Source organism: Podarcis filfolensis, assembly GCF_964270895.1.
Source record: "Podarcis filfolensis genome assembly, chromosome: 7".
In the NCBI taxonomy this organism is placed as follows: Eukaryota; Metazoa; Chordata; class Lepidosauria; order Squamata; family Lacertidae; genus Podarcis; species Podarcis filfolensis.
The window spans coordinates 90,315,893-90,335,062 of NC_139603.1; the positions used below are offsets into that span (position 1 = coordinate 90,315,893).

Sequence of the window (19,170 nt, forward strand, 5' to 3'; positions counted from 1 at the left end):
AAGGTACAGTTCTGCGGACCCTTTAGCCCCCCCCCCCGCCTTTTGTCAACACAGATTTTTGAAAATATGCTTTAATCATTTTTTGTATGACAGATACATTCTGCAAACTCTTTAAAAAGTTGCTGGGTTGTCAAAACACGGGAATGACCACACACAGCCAAGAACCACCTTGGCTGAAAAAGAGAGGTGGGCAGCAGCAGTCGCCAACACAGCCACCTCCGCAGGGAGCAGGGGTGCTGTGGAATGGGAGCAACCCCCCCCCCCAAGCCGCTGCTCCCCTGCTGCGAGGACGTATCCTGGGGAAGGGGACGGAAGAGAACCGAGGCAGCTCTAGGGGCAGAAACTGCCACGAACCCAAACCAGGCCGCCACAGGCAGTAGTACCAAAATCCGGCCGCAGGAGCCCCTGCTAACCAGCATTCCTTATTCCCATAAGGCCTTGGGCTCAAGGCCGACAAAAGGGGATGTTGCACCCCTTTCACTACAGAAGAGCTGCCGGTAGCCAAAAGCTAGGACGCAACTGAATGCCCAACGCCTTTGGGCTGGACGGAAGAGGACCCCCCCCCCCCAGTGAGGGACAGTCCTTTAAAGCGCCCTGAAGGTCAGCACCAAAGGGAGGGAGCTGCCTTTGCCTACCCAGATGGGGGCCATCCAGGCTCTGGGCAAAGCTCAGACCCCCCAACTCCCAGCCACACCCTCGGGCACAGCAGGATTCGAACCGTATTCCCATTGGACGGGGGACCACACCTCCCTCATTGAGCCATGGCAGGAGTCACCTGGAAAATTCCCAGCCCAGGTGCCGGCCCAAGCGTCAATCCGGAGAAGGCAGCCCCCACTGACAGTTATTGCATCGATCCAGACTTCGGACTCAAAAAACGAGTACCTGGCGAGCAGCCATTACAGACAGACACACACAGAAAAAGATCACACAAGGCAACTTTCCAGGGCAAAGATGAGGGCAGCAACATCTCTGCCCCTGCTGGTGCTGCGGAGAGTCGTGGGGCGCCCAGGAAACGGCAGGAAGAGGCTGCTCTGCCCTCGCCAGGTGTCCCTCTGCTGGTGGGAAGGCAGGAGGGGCATCGCCGGGGGGGGGGTCACTGGCTGCCCTCGTAGTTGAGCACGTAGTAGTCGTGGACGTACATGAGGACGGCAATGGGCTGCCCAATGATCAAGGAGATCCACACAGCCGCGTTCCCATAGTTGCCCCGAAGGAACCGGCCCACAAACCAGGCCAGAGGAATCTGCGGAGGAGGAGGAAAGAGGGAGGAAAGATGGCGGAGGGAGATGGGTCTTTTTAGCCTGGAGAACAGGCGACACAACAGCCATCTTCAGATATCTCAAAAGGTGGAAGGTGGAGCAAGCTTGCTTTCTCCTGCTCTGGAGGGGAGGACTTGAACCCATGGCTTCAAGTTACAAGGAGGAGATTCAACATCAGGAAAAACTTTCTGGTGGTAAGAGCTGTTTGGCAGTGGAATGGACTCCCTTGGCAGGTGATGGACTCTCCTCCCTTGGAAGTTTTTAAGCAGAGACTGGATGGCCATCTATCATGGATGCTTCAGTTGGGATCCCTGCATTGCAGGGGGTTGGACTAGATGACCCTAGGGTCCCTTCCAGCTCTACAGTTCTGTGGTTCTATGATTCTCCACCTTAGGGCCAAAGTGCAGGTCCTGCCCCAAGGCTCACAGGAAAGAAGACAGAACTCTCTGGGGTGGTGGCAACAGCAGCATTCTGGACTCTGCTTAACCCTCACCCCCTTTGCCAAGACACCACATACCGGGACATACCGGGAGCCTCTGGCAAGGCTGAACTGGCGGAAAGTGGCCTTTGCCAAGCCACTCATGCAAAATAATAAATAATAATAATAATAATTTATATCCCTCCCTCCCCAGCCAAAGTCGGGCTCATAGCGGCTAACAATAAAAGTAACACAGCATTCTAAAATCAATTCATTCTAAAATCAATTCAGAATCAAATTAATGGTAACCATTGGGCTAGAGTTCTGTGAGGATTACCAAAGGAGGGGGTCAAACTGTGCCTTGGCCAAAGGCCTGGTGGAACAGCTCTGTCTTGCAGGCCCTGCGGAAAGATGTCAAGTCCCGCAGGGCCCTAGTCTCTTGTGACAGAGCGTTCCACCAGATCGGGGCCACGGCCGAAAAAGCCCTGGCTCTGGTTGAGGCCAGCCTAACCTCCCTGTGGCCCGGGACCTCCAAGATGTTTTTGTTTGAAGACCCTAAGGTCCTCCACGGGACATACCAGGAGAGGCGGTCCCGTAGGGACGAGGGTCCTAGGCTGTACAGGGCTTTAAAGGTTAAAACCGGCACCTTAAACCTGATCCTGTACTCCACCGGGAGCCAGTGCAGCTGGTATAGTACCGGGTGAGTGTGATCCCATGGTGAGGACCCGATCCTTACCTGAGCCATCATCCCTATGAACGCCCAGGGCCGGAACATCTTCAAGGGCACGCTGACCAGGTACTGGGTGGGGACAGAAACCCACAAAGACATCAGTCCAGAAAGGAGAGGGCGCAAAGGAAGCTTGGCTGGCAAGCCTGGCTGCCTCCCATGCCACCCTCTGAAGCCCAGCAAGCAGCCCACCAGTCTCCCCTTTATTCCAGTCCCTCCAGAGGAAAGAGAATGAAGGGTGCTCTCTTGCCTCCTGAGCTTTCTGGTGTGAGCCCATGGAATGACCCACACTGGGCCAGGGGAGCAAGTCAAGGGAGGGAGCTCCAGCCAGGACACCCTCGCCCACTCCACGTTCAGGAGTTTGAGCCACTTTGCCCTGTTCAAACCTTATGCTGAGAACGGAAGGCAAGACACTATCGCGCCCCCGGCCCCTTCTCTGCTTTCAGAGAGGATGGTCCTTCACCAGCCCTTGAAAGGTGCTCATCCATCATTCTTCAGAGGAGGAGGAGCCACAATGTCCCTCAGCGGCATCTAACTTGCTCAAATACACCTTGGCATTTGTCTCCAAATTCCTCCAAAAGATGCAGTGCAACTTGGGAGTTTTCTTTTTTTAAAAAATCATTTTTATTAAGTTTCCCATTTTAACAATCCAATCAAATCACATTGAATGTTCCAAATTATGCAAATAGATATCAAATACAGTGGTACCTCAGGTTAAGTACTTACCGTATTTTTTGCTCTATAAGACTCTCTTTTTCCCTCCTAAAAAGTAAGGGGAAATGTGTGCGCGTCTTATGAAGCGAATGCAGGCTGCGCAGCTATCCCAGAAGCCAGAACAGCAAGAGGGATTGCTGCTTTCACTGCGCAGCGATCCCTCTTGCTGTTCTGGCTTCTGAGATTCAGAATTTTTTTTTCTTGTTTTCCTCCTCCAAAAACTAGGTGGGTATTGTGGTCTGGTGCGTCTTATAGAGCGGAAAATACAGTAATTCGTTCCGGATGTCCGTATTTAACCTGAAACTGTTCTTAACCTGAAGCATCACTTTAGCTAATGGGGCCTCTTGCTGCTGCTGCTGCACCACCGGAGCACGATTTCTGTTCTCATCCTGAAGCAAAGTTCTTAACCTGAAGCACTATTTCTGGGTTAGCGGAGTCTGTAACCTGAAGCGTATGTAACCCAAGGTACCACTGTAGTCCAAATATTCTGCCTAAATTATAAATTTTTGTTGGGACTTCCCCATGCTTCAAGTTTGGGGGGGGGGGCGGCTCTGATCATTGCAACTTGGGAGTTTTCAGGTGGATTCTTAGAGCTGAGAACTACTACCTTTACCTCTGGCCCAACACACACACTTTTTAGCCATAAGCAAAATTTAGGAGTAAGCAATTGTCTCCCAAGCCTTTTCCTTACTGGTCTTTGCAGAAATGGTCTCCAGCAGAAAGCTCTGCCTGCCGCCATGTCCGCCTGGACTGCGAAGCTCAGATGCTGCTTCCCTCTCTCACATCCTTGCAGAGAAAGGCTGTCTGAGCACCAGCAAGGATGCTTTGTGGTATGAAATCCACAGCCTTTAAGAAGAGGGTTGAGATTGCAAGCCAGTAAAAGGGGGGGGGGAGTCCCTTTGGGCTCTCCTGTCGACATTCATGCACACAGATTTGTGGAGCAGGTACTAACCTCGTGGAAGAAAGCAGAAGCGAAGAAGACGCCTGTCTGAGCCACCCATTTGCCAGCCCCCTTCTTCATCATGGGCTTGTAGAAATGCCTTAAATGCAAAGGAGAGAGAGAACTTAAGAAGAGGCTGCTGGATCTGACCCTGGAGGCCGTTGGTAGAAATATTCCTAGAGAAGGCTCTTTCAAAGCCATCTAAGTTGGGGGCCACAGCTGCTTCCTGCAGAAGCGAGTTTCACAGTTTAAATACGTGCTGCACGAAGGAGGACTCGCTTTCATCTGTCCCAAATGGACTATGAGCAGAATTAGCCAGGCTATCCCCCACTGACAGCTACAGCACCCCCCCCTTTGACCCCAGGATTGTCACAACTCAGCCTAGGTGTACCTCAAGCACCATTTGTGGACAGGGATGTTCCAGTTCTGCCAAAAATAGGTCACGGTCTCCGAGTTCCTGAAGGAAGAAAAGGGACATGTGTTGCTGCACGTCAACTAACCCTACAACCCTTGACATCGAGAGAAACCCTTAACAGAGCAAAATAGGTCCCCCCTCTCTCTTTTGGACAGGGGGTCCAATTCCTGCAGGGTCAAATGTGAGTGGTCTGGCTGCGCACAGGATTCAGTCACTGAGTTTCACCAAAAAAACTTTTTTCCTTCCAGTAGCACCTTAAAGACCAACTAAGTTAGTTCTTGGTATGAGCTTTCGTGTGCATGCACACTTCTTCAGATACACTGAAACAGAAGTTGCCAGATCCTTCTATATAGTGAGAAGGTGGGGAGGGGTATTACTCAGAAGGGTGGTGGGAATGGGTGGTTGGCAGATAGCTGTGATGAGCCTGTTGACGACTCTTAACGGCTGCAATAGGTCTTACAGGAAAAAGCAAGGGGTGAGAAGGTGAAAAATGGCTTTGTCATGTATAATGAGATAAGAATCCAATGTCTTTGTTCAAACCAGGTCTCTCCATGGTATTAAGTTTGGTAATGAGTTGCAATTCAGCAGCTTCTCTTTCCAGTCTGAGTTTCACCAACGAAGGCTGAGCCCAGCCAGTATCGTCCCTATCAGATGCCTCGAAGGCTCTTGCTACAACGCACATGGGAGGGAGGCGTCTGCATCATTCGCCATCATCTTAAGTGATGGGGATCCACCCACCACACCCCCACACCTGTTAGGGCTGGGGAAAACCCACGGTGAGGAAGTCTCCAAAACCCAAGCCTTGGCTGCTCTGCAGGGTGCTTTGAATGCCCAAAGCAGATCTTTTGAGCGCCATTTACAGATTTATTTATTTTTTATTATTACAGCCGTCTGCCATTCTTTCTGCGGTCCTAGGGCAGGTTATAACAATCTGAGACCCAGCTTAAAAACCTGATGATTATGTGTGTGTTTTTTTAAAAAAGAACACAAGTCACAAAACACACAGGCCCTCCCTGCAGAGCTGACTCACCACCAGTCCCTGTAGAACTCCCGGTCTCCAAACTGCATGATTTCCGCAATGACATTCAGGCTGGAGTGGAAGAACCAGTAGAAGAAGATGAGCCAGATCAGGTGGTTGGGGACCTGTCGGGGACCGCAAGGCAGAGGACAGCATTAGTGCAGGGGTCAGCAAACTATGGCCCGGGGGCCAGATGCGGCCCACCAGGCTCGTAAATCCAGCCAGCGGACCCTGCCGCCCGCTCGGTCAGTCACCGCGCAGGGACTGACTTCCGTGACCCTGGCACAGCTTCGGATCCAAAGCCTCACCACCCGCGTGCTCAGGTAAACCCAGTACGCCCATGGACGGAGAGGCGGGCGGGTGGCGGGCATCATGACGGGCACATCACAGGGCTTCAGCCAGAGCTTGGCATGCCTACTGGCCTCGTGCCTGGCACCCGGCTCAGCGGCCGCACTGGAGCAGCTGGAGGGCGAGCTGCGTGCGGCCTGCCCGCCAAGCTGGCCTCGGACGACGGGCCACATCGCATGGTGCATGCCGCCTGGGAGCTCCGCGGGGACCGGCTGATGGAGCAGCTGCTGCGCGTCAACAACGCCAGTGAGCAGGCATGCAGAGAAGAGCTCCTGAGCGCGTGCAGAGTGCGTTCCTCCTCCAGGTCCGGAGGCAACTGCGGGACCGGCTTACAGGGTATTTATATTTTTCAAAATATAGTCCAGCCCCCCACTACAACTCCCACCATCTTGTTCGTTTGATGCTGGGAGTGATTGGAACCATAGTCCAAAGGACCTGGACAGCCCCCAGTTGTGACTTGACTTGCGGGATCCAACCCCGGAGGCCTGCTCCCATCCCCATCCCCATCCCCATCCCAACCCTCTGTGCCCAGGTGTCCTGGGAAGGAAGCCCAGTTTGTGGTACGTACAGCTAGTTTCAGAAGGCGCTCGATGATCCTGGAATAGTCCATGTCCTGCAAGGGAGAGGAGAGCAAGAGTCAGCTGCAGAGTGTCATTGAATCATAGAATCATAGAATTGGAAGAGACCACAAGGGCCATCGAGTCCAACCCCCTGCCAAGCAGGAAACACCATCAGAGCACTCCTGACATATGGTTGTCAAGCCTCTGCTTAAAGACCTCCAAAGAAGGAGACTCCACCACACTCCTTGGCAGCAAATTCCACTGTCAAACAGCTCTTACTGTCAGGAAGTTCTTCCTAATGTTTAGGTGGAATCTTCTTTCTTGTAGTTTGGATCCATTGCTCCGTGTCCGCTTCTCTGGAGCAGCAGAAAACAGCCTTTCTCCCTCCTCTATGTGACATCCTTTTATATATTTGAACATGGCTATCATATCTCCTCTTAACCTCCTCTTCTCCAGGCTAAACATGCCCAGCTCCCTTAGCCGTTCCTCATAAGGCATCCACATCCGGGGTGTGGATGGCAGAAAAGTACCAAGCCCCTGTGCCTTCTTGGGGGGTGGGCTGTCCAGGCAGCTCTCCTTTGGGACGCTGGCAACCAACACACCCTGCAGACCCCTCCCCTAGTTGCAGGTGCTGAGCACTTAAAAGGCCCCCAGGCCAGCCATAAGCTAAGCTGTGGTTTTTTAAAACTCAGAAGCGTATCATTTCTCCCTCCCCACTTTTCCCATTACAGCTCTAAGGGCACGTTGTGGGCCAGTCCTGCTTTCTTGGGGGGGGGGTGTCCACAAGCAGTTCCCCAGCACCGTGGTGGAGAAGGGGGTCCCCAGGGCATGGCTTACCCGAAAAGGCTTCATGGAGTTCTGGATTGTGGGGACCATCCACTGCAACAAGCACACATTAAAATCAGGTTAATAGGGCCCAGGGGGGAGGTTAAAGCCAGGGGTCATCTAGCCCAGCCCCATAAGATACAACCCAGCTTAGCCTCCTTGGTTTGAGGGAATGTTCTCTGGCCCTGTGGCACAGAAGTCATCATCATCATCTTATTTTTTGTATGCCACCTTTCCACAGTTTAAAAAACAATGTTCAAGGCAGCTTACAGCATAGCAAGATTTACATAATTACAAAAGTCATAAACAATAAATAAGTAAAGGGACCCCTGACCATTAGGTCCAGTTGTGGCAGACTCTGGGGTTGCGGCGCTCATCTCGCTTTATTGGCCAAGGGAGCCGGCGTACAGCTTCCGGATCATGTGGCCAGCATGACTAAGCAGCTTCTGGCGAACCAGAGCAGCGCACGGAAACGCCATTTACCTTCCCGCCGGAGTGGTACCTATTGATCTACTTGCACTGGTATGCTTTCGAACTGCTAGGTTGGCAGGAGCAGGGACTGAGCAACGGGAGCTCACCCCGTAGCGGGGATTCGAACCGCCGACCGTCTGATCGGCAAGCCCTAGGCTCTGTGGTTTAACCCACAGCACCACCCGCGTCCCAACAAACAATAAATAAACCACATCAAAAAAATACACAACCAAATGGGAAACAATTTCCAAACCGGAGGAAAGAAAAGTCATCCTTGTGCAGTATAGAGAACCAACCCCAACTCTGATCACAAGGGCAAGGCTGCCCCAACTCCTCCAACTACTGGGACCCAAAACATACCACCAAGTTCTGGAAAGTCCCTGCTCTGACCCCTACCTAGACAGAAAGGTCTCAGAGCCTCTGAACAGACCCCTCTTCCAACCACCAGCACTATCACCCTTCTTCAGTTCCTGCTCCCCTCTTGGACTTCCAGCACTCGCTGAAGAATTTGTCTTTTTATTCCAACAGGAATTTCCACCAAAGTCTGATCTTAGCTTTAACCATTTTTTACTTTTTCTGCACACCACTCGGGAAGACAATTCCAGCGAAGCGGTATGTCAAATGTTTAAATAAATACCGTATTTTTTGCTCTATAAGACACACCAGACCTAAAATGCACCTATATTTTGGAGGAGGAAAACAAGAAAAAAAATATTCTGAATCCCAGAAGCCAGAACAGCAAGAGGGATCTGGCTTCTGGGATAGCCGCACTCAGCCTCTCCCGGGCAGCGGGATGAAGGCTCCCCCTGCCCGGAAGAGGGTGCGCGTGGCTAAGCCAGAAGCCAGGACAGCGAGCGGGCAGCCTCAACGCAAAGCCTCCTGAGCGAAGAGGCAGGGGCGCCTCCCGCTGTGCTCAAGAGGCTTTGCGTGGCTATTGCTGAAGCCAGGAGAGCAAGAGGGATCGGTGCGCACCGATCCCTCTTGCTCTCCTGGCTTCAGCGATAGCTGCGCAGCCTGCATTCGCTCCATAAGACGCACACACCTTTCCCCTTACTTTTTAGAAGGGGGAAAGTGTGTGTTATAGAGCAAAAAATACGGTAATAACGTAACAAGCTTCCATCTAGGCAGATCAGCTTCAGCCCACATGCAGCACCCCTGCAGAACTGCCAAGTCAGGCAGATGTTCAACGGGAGTGTTCCAGTACCTCCAAACGGTTTTAGCAGTTGAATCAGGGAAGGTGGCAACCGTCTCTGCACCCCTTCCTGTCCTTGGCCCCCTGTGTCTGCTTCAGCATCTCGTTTGCCCCCCACCTCTGCACCAGACACTCCAGAAGGGGGCACAGGGCAGCTCTTGACTACTTCTAGACTGGAACCAGAGAGAGCCTGTGGTCTGCTTTAGGCACCCTGCCCAGGTGGTGCTCTCTGGCCAGACCCCCCTGCCATGCCCTTTGCTTCAAAGGTGTCAGCAGCAGGTACAGAGCAAGCCCCACCTGCCCCCACTTACCTGCTGAATCAGCCCCACCATCAGCTGGAGGAAGAAGAGCTGGAAAAGGGGGGAGAAAAAGAAGAGGCCAGGAGTGGGACACCATCAACACGAGACTCATGAATGTTCAAGGAAGCGGGAGGCTGGAAGGTTCAGGTCAGGTGCAGGAAAGTCCTTTTCTCTCGTTAATCTATGGAACTTACTCCTGCAGGCGGCAGGACGGCCACCAAACTGGAAGACTTTAAAAGCCGGATCGGACACACGGATGGAAGAGGGAGACAGTCGATGGCTGCTAGCCAGGAGGGGACAGTGGCATATTTTTTTAAAAAAATCATTTTTATTGGTTTTCCAATAAAAAACCTCCAATTGAATATCTAATCATAATACCTCAATAAAAAAAATAAAAAAATAAAAAAATCAAATTATAGTCCAAATTGTATTTATTAATTTCTTGGGGCTCCCCACAATCTGGATCTCTGGAGCATATCTCCACATCTTACTTCTGCTTCTCCGTGGCATAATAATAATAAATAATAATAATAATAATGCCAAGAGGGGACAGTGGCATAATAATAATAATTAATAATAATTTTTATTTTTTTGTTATTTATTATTTATTATGTATACCCCGCCCATCTGGCTGGGTTTCCCCAGCCACTCTGGGAGGCTCCCAACAGAATATTAAAAGTGCAATAAAACATCAAACATTAAAAACTTCCCTAAACAGGGCTTCCGAAACCAGGGTGTTGCGCTCATGTTGTGCTTGCTGGTTTCCCATAAGCACCTGATTGCTGACTAAAGGTAAAGGTAAAGGGACCCCTGACCATTAGGTCCAGTTGTGGCCAACTCTGGGGTTGCAGCGCTCATCTCGCTTTATCGGCCGAGGGAGCCGGCGTACAGCTTCCGGGTCATGTGGCCAGCAGGACTAAGCCGCTTCTGGCGAACCAGAGCAGCGCACGGAAATGCCATTTACCTTCCCGCCAGAGTGGTACCTATTTATCTACTTACACTTTGACGTGCTTTCGAACTGCTAGGTTGGCAGGAGCAGGGACCGAGCAACGGGAGCTCACCCCATCGCGGGGATTCGAACCGCCGACCTTCTGATCGGCAAGTCCTAGGCTCTGTGGTTTAACCCACAGCACAGATAAGCCAATAACCTGATCCAGCAGGGGTCTCTTTATGTTCCTATCGGCAGCTCCGCCAGCAGCCAGGCAGGATGAGCCCTACACCCAGCCTCCAGGCGAAAACTCTTTCTCACAACCCTGCAGGCCTTCCAAGACCCTGAGCCTTCCTCGCTAGCAGTTCCCACCCCTCCCTACGGCCCCAACACTACACTGGGTGAATTCCTGACCCCTCCAATATTACAGGGGAGGCAGGCAGCATCTTCTTGGCATGGGGGGGCGGTCCTTACATGTGTGCAACCTACACTAAATATTCAGCCACCGTCTCGGGGACTCGCAGCACGCTGCGAACGGGATCCGTTCCGCAGCCCCATACGCATCCTAAGTAAAACGTAAGATGCGACTGCGCATCCACGGGTCGCATTTTACCGCTTCCGCGCATGTGCGTGGCGTCATTTTGAGCATCTGTGCATGCACGAGCGGCAAAACCCAGAAGTAAAGCGCTCCATTACTTCCGGGTCGCCACGGAGCGTAACTTGAAAATGCTCAACCTGAAGCACATTTAACCCGAGGTATGACAGTATAACAGCCTTCATTGCCTTGCAAAGGGGGTGGGGAGCTGGGGGTGGGCAGGGGGCAAAGAGAATGGGTCGCCGCCAGACCCAGGAGAGGGGGTCTCACCATCTCAGCCAGCCTGCGCAGCAGAAAGCGCTTGCGGACGCGAGGAGAGCGCGGGAAGTTCAGCTCGTAGCACAAGGTCGGTGCAAAGAGGAAGTAGTAGAGGTCTGCCATGGAAATAGGAGGAGAGAGGCATTAAGGGCAGGGGCACCAAACAGGAGCTGGCCTCTCCCTTTGGGAAAAGGACCACAGCTCAGGCACAGAGAAAGTGAGTTGCATGCAGAATACCCCAGCCCCAACCCACCCACCCCCTCCAACAGCATCTCCCCAGGCAAGCAAGGCTGAGGGAACTTGGATGCCTGAAATCCTGGAGAGCCGTTTCTGCCGGTCAGTGCAGGGAACACTGCCCTAGATGGGCCAATGGTCTGACTCCAAACAAGGCAGCTTCCCCAGTTCCCCAATGTGGGGGGGTGGGGAGCAGATTAATCCCAGGGGACCTTTGACCTCAGAGCCACAACATGCCAGGGGAAGGCAAGCGCCACAAAGCTCCAGCCTCCCAGAGGAAGGGGGGAGGTCAGGAGTGTAAGCCCCAGGATGGCGTTGCCGCCAAACCCCCAACCCCGCCAGAGCCACAGGGAACCCCCCACCACGGAGGTCTTGCCTGGCCATGTTACCTCTATAGGTCAGGTTCGCTGGGTAAGCCACGGCCCCCGAGGCCACGTTCCCATTGGCCTTCTGCGACCCGGCAGCTGGAACAGACAACGAAAGGGCATCAGTCAGAGAACACAGGTCAGAGAACGGCAGCGTTGGAAGGAACCCCAAAGGTCATCCAGAACAACCCCCCGCAAGGCAGAAATCTTGGGCCCAACATGGGGCTTGGACCCAGGGCCACAAGATTAAGGGTCTCCTGCTCTACCAGATGAACTACCCACAGTCGTTGCCTTATTCCTGACCCATAGGGTCCCTTCTCATTCTACAATTCTATCATTCCATAAGTCAACTCAAGCCAGAAAGGTGCACAGAAAAGGGCATTAGAATGGAAGAGGAGGCAGCTGGATGAGGTCAAAAGTGGCCCCAACCATAATAAATAAATAAATAATAATAAATAATAATAAATAATAATAATAATAATAATTTATTATTTATACCTCAACCATCTGGCTGAGTTTCCCCAGCCACTCTGGGCGGCTCCCAATCGAGTGTTAAAAACAATACAGCATTAAACATTTAAAACTTCCCTAAACAGGGCTGCCTTCAGATGTCTTCTAAAAGTCAGTTGTTTATTTCCTTGACATCTGAAGGGAGGATGTTCCACAGGGCGGGTGCCACTACCGACAAGGCCCTCTGCCTGGTTCCCTGTAACCTCACTTCTTGCAATGAGGGATCCACCAGAGGACCCTCGGCGCTGGACCAGTCCAGCATCCTCTTCTGGCAGCGGCCAACCAGATGGAAAACTGGCGCACAGGACCTGAGTCCCTGCTGTGGTTTCCAGAAGCTCGTATCAGGAGCCTTGTGGCCTCCAAGAGAGGAGGAACAGTCTAGCCAGCCCAGCTTGTAGCCACGGACACCCCTCTCCTCTTCCATGAATTTGTCCAACCCTCTTTCAAAGCCATCCCAGTTGGCACTCGGGGAGGGTCTCAGGTGCCCCCACCAGGCCTGGCTCAGGGCTCACCGGAGCGGGTTCGGGTGGCCTTGGCTTGCCTCTTCTCCCGGCACCACTTGTTGACATCCTTGAAGGAGAAGAGCTTGAGGAAAAGGATGGTGTGGACGCTCAGAGCAAAGACGGCCCCAACTGCGGAGGGAGGAGAGAAGCAGGTGAGCGAGAGACGCAACACACACCACCCCAGATAATCTGCATGCCCCAGAGGCAGGAAGGGGGTGAAGCCAGCCTGACTCACTGATGTTGCAGGAATTTATGTATAGGTTTGGGGGGGGTTGCCCCTCCAGCAGATATCATGCACATGCAGCCCACTACCAAAATCAGAACAATCACGTTTGTGACTTTTGTGACTTGTCCCCACAAAACACTTCATCACAGTTTCTTCCTATCTGTTCAAAGGGCCTCTGCTGCACGATACCAAATGTAAGAATTCACTGATAGATGTATCTATGTACTGGCTCACTGGGAAAACTTCAGAAATCCCTATAGACGTGAGCTCAGCTACTCAGCAGCCCCTCTGCCTGAGGGATAATCCCTGGCATCCTGATAACTGAGTGCCAGACAGGTAGCCATTCCAGAAATAATAAACCCAGATGAAGAGAGAAGGGTGTGGCTGGGAAACAGGGAAATGTAAATATCTCTTTCATTCCACTTGATGGGTGTTTGGTAGAGGGCAAGGGGAACCATGGGGCAGGGTACAGGATGCTCAGTTTCCTGCCACTAGACCTCCCCTTTCATGATGCAACCGTGATATATGAGTGATGTAGTTGGGGGTGTAACATGGGGATTAGCAGCTAATAAAAGTTTGGGGGGTCTTTTGTTCGGGGCTTCCATCTTGTTCCACCCTGAAACAGGTGGGAGTCCTGTCGCGACAGTCTTCAATCAAGACCAAGCCGACTGGCTGCTGTTTTGCTCTGGTATTCCTGGCTGGTGTCCTTGCTTTTTTTGTCCAAGCGAGCCCTCAGATAGATTTCTCCGTTAACACTGACCAACCCCCATCGAGAAGAGGTAGCTCTTCTCAAAGGCTATTTTGAGGGGGGAGACAGGACAAGGTGACTTTGTGCGCCAGCATCTTCTGAGAAGGAGAAACCTCCCAGTTCACGGCCCGCCTCTGCCTGGGCCACAAGCCCAGGGCAAGAGAGCGATACAACATCCCAAACTGCCCATATAGCCATAACTCGGGGTTTAAAGTCGCTTCAGGTTGAGCGTTTTCAGGTTGCGTTCCGTGGTGACCCGGAAGTAATGGAATGGGTTACTTCCAGGTTTTGCTGCTCACGCATGCGCAGACACTCAAAATGGCATGCGCAGAGGTGGCGAATCGCGACCTGCGCTGATGTGGGTTGCGTTCTGCTCAGGATGTGAACAGGGCTCCGGAACAGATCCCGTTCGCATCCAGACATACCACTGTATTGTGATATCGTTTCCATAATTTTTGACCTGGCGATTAATATTAATAATAATAATAATAATAATTTATTATTTATACCCCGCCCATCTGGCTGGGTTTCCCCAGCCACTCTGGGCGGCTTCCAACAGAACACTAAAATACAATAGTCTATTAAACATTAAAATCTTTCCTAAACAGGGCTGCCTTCAGATGTCTTTGACATCTGGTGGGAGGGCATTCCACAGGGTGGGCGCCACCACCGAGAAGGCCCTCTGCCTGGTTCCCTGTAACTTGGCTTCTCGCAGGGAGGGAACCGCCAGAAGGCCCTCGGTGCTGGACCTCAGTGTCTGGGAAGAACGGTGGAGGTGGAGACGCTCCTTCACATATACTAGACCGAGGCCGTTTAGGGTTTTAAGGGTCAGCACCAACACTTATATATCGCGAATCATGACATGTGTGTGTCTGTGCGTGCGCTATGCAAAAATCACAATGTGGGGGAAATTGTGAAGCCAGGTAATGCCTCTCTGTAGCTCCAACCTTATTTCAGACATGTGGGAAAGCTGCTTTTCAAATCAAGGGCCACATTCCCTTCAAAGCAACCTCCTGGGGGCCAGATGTGAGTGGCGGGTGGGATGGACCAGGCAAAAGGGGATGGGACGTCAAATGCAGGTGCTGATTCTGCACTATAGGCTAGTTATGCAGAGAGAGAGAAGAAACGTACACCTCTCCTGCAACCGGCCCCCCAATCTAGGGGCCCTGCCACCCAGGAGCCCGTAACAGAAAGCCACCTTTTCAGAGCAAGTCCACAGGTCGGGGGGGGGGTGGCTGTTCACTCACCTGGCGTGATGGAGGTGACAGCAAGAGTCACCAGCGCAGGGAAGCATAAGATTGTCAGGAGGTTAACGGTGTGCAGGACGGCCCCAAGGTGCTCCGACACAGAGCCCTGCGGAAGGAAGGGAAACAGGGGCAATGCTCTATGGCCACCTTAAGCGCTACCTGCCCACCCCTAAAATCAGGGTGTTGTAAACCAGGACTCAAGGCAGCTTAAAGAAATCAATATGATGCAGATACAAAGCTGAAAGCATTATCAGCTGTAACAGTCAAAGGGGGAATTAAACTCTAATAGGATTAAAACAGTATTTTTTTAAAAAAAATTATATATGTATATATATTATATATATATATAAATAAATACTGGTAATAAAAACAGCGCAGCACTATGACAAGCGCTTCCTTAAAAAGAAGAACAGTCAGTGTTCCCAAAGGCCTGTTGGGAAAACACAGTCTTCACTGGCCAGCAGGAGGACAACAAGGAGGGAGCCAGTCTGGCTTCTCTAGGAAAGGGCATCCAAAGTTGTCTTGGAGGAGCCACCACCGAGAAGGCCCTCCCCTGCGCCGCCACCCAGCATGCCAGTGAGGGTGGCGGGACTGAGAGAAGGGCCTCCCCTGAAGATCTCAGAGCCCAGGCAGGTCCGTATGGCTGAACACGATCCTTCAGATAGCCTGAGCCTAAGCCCTAAAGAGAGCCCGCTTCGCAAGGGATCCCAGCCTGCCCCCCAAAGCACACTTACCGCCGCCAGCCTCTTCTCAATGTGCAGAGCTGCCAGAGCGAACACATTGGCCACTGGGGGGAAAGCAGAAGTTGGCAATCATTGCTGGGCAGTGCACCAGGAACAAGGATTTGGGTCCCTGTTCTCAGCCAGCCCAGGAATTTGCAAGCCTGCAGGTTGGAAGGGACCCCCAAGGCTCATCTAGCAGAACCCCAGAAGAGGCACTCCCATCCATTCATCCCCCGCCACCTCCAACCCCCCCCCCCCTCTCTCTCTCTCTCTCATGCACACGCATTGCCTCACTCAAGAGCCCTGATCTGAACGGTGCAGGAGACTGGCAGCACCAGGGACCAAAAAGCTGCAGGACACGGAGGCCGCGAGGAGTTTTGTAAGCAGGAAGCTCTTCAAGAGGTGCAAGTGGCAGGAGCCAAGCGGAGACCAGGCGTCTGCTGGGTCGTGAAGAGAAATTCAAGACAAATGCCGAGATCACTTGACTCACCGATAATAAGGCACAGGGCAGGCCAGCTGTAGGGATCTTTCAGGAACAGGGAGATGACCTGGATGGGGTCCACCAAGATGCCGTACCTGAGGAGGGAAGGAGCACATGGTCAGAGGCGCAAACTTTGAACTGGCAAGCATCACTACAGCCCTGTGTTGCAGGACAAAAGTTTTTCATAAAGTTGGAAGGGACCTCTGGGGGTCATGCCCTCTGAGGGTCCCCCTGGCATGCAGGAATCACAGCTACAGGTGAAACTCGGAAAATTAGAATATCATGGAAAAGTTCATTTATTTCAGTAATTCAGTAAGTCCAGTGTGAAGTTTCCACACTCTGTGTTGATTCTACATCCCAGAGGTCCAATATTGCTCTATTTGCAGTCCTTGTTTTGCTGGTTTCATTTAATATTCTAATTTTCTGAGATTGCTAATTTGGGGTTTTCATCAGCTGTACGAAATAATCATCACAATTATGACAAATAAAGGCTTGACATATCTCACTTTGCATGTCATGAGTTTATCTCATATATTAGTTTCACCTTTAAAGTTGAATTACTGAAATAAACGAACTTTTCCACAATATTCTAATTTTCCGAGTTTCACCTGTAAATAATCTCTGGCAGATGGTCACCCAAGCTCTGCTTAAAAACCTCCAAGGGAGGAGAGTCAGCCATCTCCCGAGGTCGTCTTCTGTGCTGCTGAAAGGCTCTCGCCCTCATAAAGTGCCTCCTAATGTTTAGTTGGCACCTCCTTGTCCCTTGAAGCCATGGGTTCGAGTCCTCCGCTCTGGAGCAGCAGGAAACCATCTTGCCAGTCCATCAGTGCTGAGCTTGCATGGTCCGACTCAGAGAGGGTGCCTTCCTATGCCCCTGCACTGTCTGGCAGCCATGGCTCTCTCCCAGTCCTGCCTGGAGATGCTGAGGACTGAACCAGCGACCTTCTGCAAGCCAAGAAGGTGCTCTGCCCTTGAGTTGCAGCCCTCCCCTCCTCTCTCCCCCCCTCAAGGTCCCAGGATCTGCCCTCCTCCTTGCTGCTTCTGAGAGCAACAAGAGACAGGTCCCCAAAGCAGGCATAGGCAAACTCTGGCCCTCCAGATGTTTGGGACTAATAATAATAATAATAATAATAATAATAATAATAATAATAATGTTTATTTATAAGGCCAGGCTCAGGGCGGCTAACAAGCAATAATAAAAACAAGTTGAATGACCACAACAAGATTAAAATACAAGAATCAAAATATTGAAACATTAAAACATTAAAATGCAGCCTCATCACAGGAGGAGAAAGGAAAAAGAAAAGAGGGGGAGGGAATCAAATTGGCTCCAAGCCAAAGGCCAGGCGGAATATCTCTGTCTTACAGGCCCTGCGGAAGGAAATCAGATCCTGCAGGGCCCTGGTCTCACGAGACAGAGTGTTCCACCAGGCCGGAGCCAGTGTTGAAAAGGCCCTGGCTCTGGTTGAAGCTAATCTAACGTCCTTAGGGCCCGGGACCACTAGGGTGTTGCCATACCTTGAGGCTCTCCGTGGGGCATACCAGGAGAGGCGGTCCCATAGGTACGAGGGTCCTAGGCCGTGAAGGGCTTTAAAGGTCAAAACCAGCACCTTAAATCTGACCCTGTACTCCACCAGGAGCCAGTGCAGCTGGAAAAGCACTGGGTGAATATGCTCCCATGGCAGAGACCCCGTGAGGAGCCTCGCTGCAGCATTCTGCACCCGCTGGAGTTTCTGGGACAGCTTCAAGGGCGCAGAGCATAACCACTGGTCCTGTTAGCTAGGGATGATGGGAATTGTAGTCCCAAACATCTGGATGGCTGGAGTCTGCCTATGCCTGCCCCCAAAGGCAGCCTGTCACATCCACTCTGATCTGCTATGGCAGAATTGTAGCATCCCAGGGGAGGTCTCTCCACTGCTGCCATCCCCCCACCCCAACCGAAGAGGAGCGCAAGACTTACTTGATGAGGTTCTCTAGGAAGAGGCGAGCATTGCTCAAGACCTGGAAGACAGAGGGGATGGAAGTGAGCAGCAGATCCCGCAGCAAATGCCAACCCCAAACCCCTTCCTTCCAATCCCAATCTCAAAAACCGGCCATAACTGTCTCTCAATAGCCAGCAGGCACCTTCACCATAGAATTTCTGCTAAAACTTTCCTGTTCAGACAAGCCTGCCCACATGCTTAGAAATGCTGGAGGGAATTATAATCTGATTTAGTGTTTTAACTTATTGCACGTTTTAATGTATTGCAATTCTCGCCTCCACCCCCAATTTTTATGGCTTTATCTTTTCTGTAAACCGCTTGGAGGTGCGTAAATTTTGTAAATAAATAAGGATATAAATGAGAAAATGCAATGCAATGGGAGGCTGGTCTCAGGCCCTTCCCTCCCCCAGCACTAAAGAGGATTCTGTGGGACTGATCAGTTTAGGAGGGGAGCAACTGGGGGCAACAGAGCTACAATTCTGGCAACTGGTCAGGCAGCTTAGAGAGCTGTTTGTAATAGTTTTTAATATTGTAAATCTTGTAAATCTTGTAATATTTCTAAATTTCCAGGTTTTTGTATTATCTTTTCCCCTTTCCTTCCTAACTCATTTAATATTTCCAATATTAAATATTTTCCAATTTTCCAATATTAATATTTTCCAATTTTTTACTTTCTTCCGACTTCCTCAGACACGCATTCTGTTGTATTAGTAAGCCCCTAGGACTGCCTTGCTTCCGTCCCAGACCCCTTTCTCATCCACCCCTTGATTGAGGTCAAACTCAAAATACTCTTTAATTATTATTTTTACCTTCCTCTACTATTTCTTTGTTTAATCTCCATTCTGCAATGTCAGCTCACCTCCTTATGGAAGTTCTCAATGTTCTGCTGTTTTTATATTTTATTGGAAGCCGTCCAGAGTGCCAGAAGAACAGGATAAAATTAATTAACTTGATATCATCATTATTTTGCTGTGGGATGGGCAGCAGGACCAGCCACGCTGTCTTGCCACACGCCTTCCAGCCCGTGTGGGCGAGTTTCACCCTGAGCACTTGCTACAGAGGAGGAGGACAAGGAAAGAGATGGAAAGATAGCGAGGCATGTTGCTAAACCACAAGCCTGCCTACCGCCTGATTTCCCAATCGAGGGTGAGCAGGGTCATGTCCCGGGAGCAAAGGTCGTGGGGAGCA

General features: G+C 51.4%; 1 protein-coding gene across 1 annotated transcript in view; it reads right to left on the bottom strand.

Annotated features, from left to right (window-relative positions):
• Positions 1-55: 55 nt before the first annotated feature.
• The window catches only part of DGAT1 (diacylglycerol O-acyltransferase 1), a 33,308-nt gene continuing 14,193 nt past the window's right edge, over positions 56-19,170 (bottom strand). The window contains exons 3-17 of the mRNA XM_083622136.1: positions 17,961-18,001; positions 16,010-16,095; positions 15,532-15,584; positions 14,798-14,903; positions 12,586-12,705; positions 11,588-11,662; positions 10,977-11,080; positions 9,196-9,234; positions 7,234-7,275; positions 6,405-6,449; positions 5,501-5,613; positions 4,447-4,512; positions 4,068-4,155; positions 2,411-2,473; positions 56-1,240 (exon numbers count right to left, since the gene is read on the bottom strand). Coding sequence (XP_083478262.1) covers positions 1,094-1,240; positions 2,411-2,473; positions 4,068-4,155; positions 4,447-4,512; positions 5,501-5,613; positions 6,405-6,449; positions 7,234-7,275; positions 9,196-9,234; positions 10,977-11,080; positions 11,588-11,662; positions 12,586-12,705; positions 14,798-14,903; positions 15,532-15,584; positions 16,010-16,095; positions 17,961-18,001 — 1,188 coding nt within the window. The 3' untranslated portion in view covers positions 56-1,093. The remainder of the gene's footprint in view (positions 1,241-2,410; positions 2,474-4,067; positions 4,156-4,446; positions 4,513-5,500; positions 5,614-6,404; positions 6,450-7,233; positions 7,276-9,195; positions 9,235-10,976; positions 11,081-11,587; positions 11,663-12,585; positions 12,706-14,797; positions 14,904-15,531; positions 15,585-16,009; positions 16,096-17,960; positions 18,002-19,170) is intronic.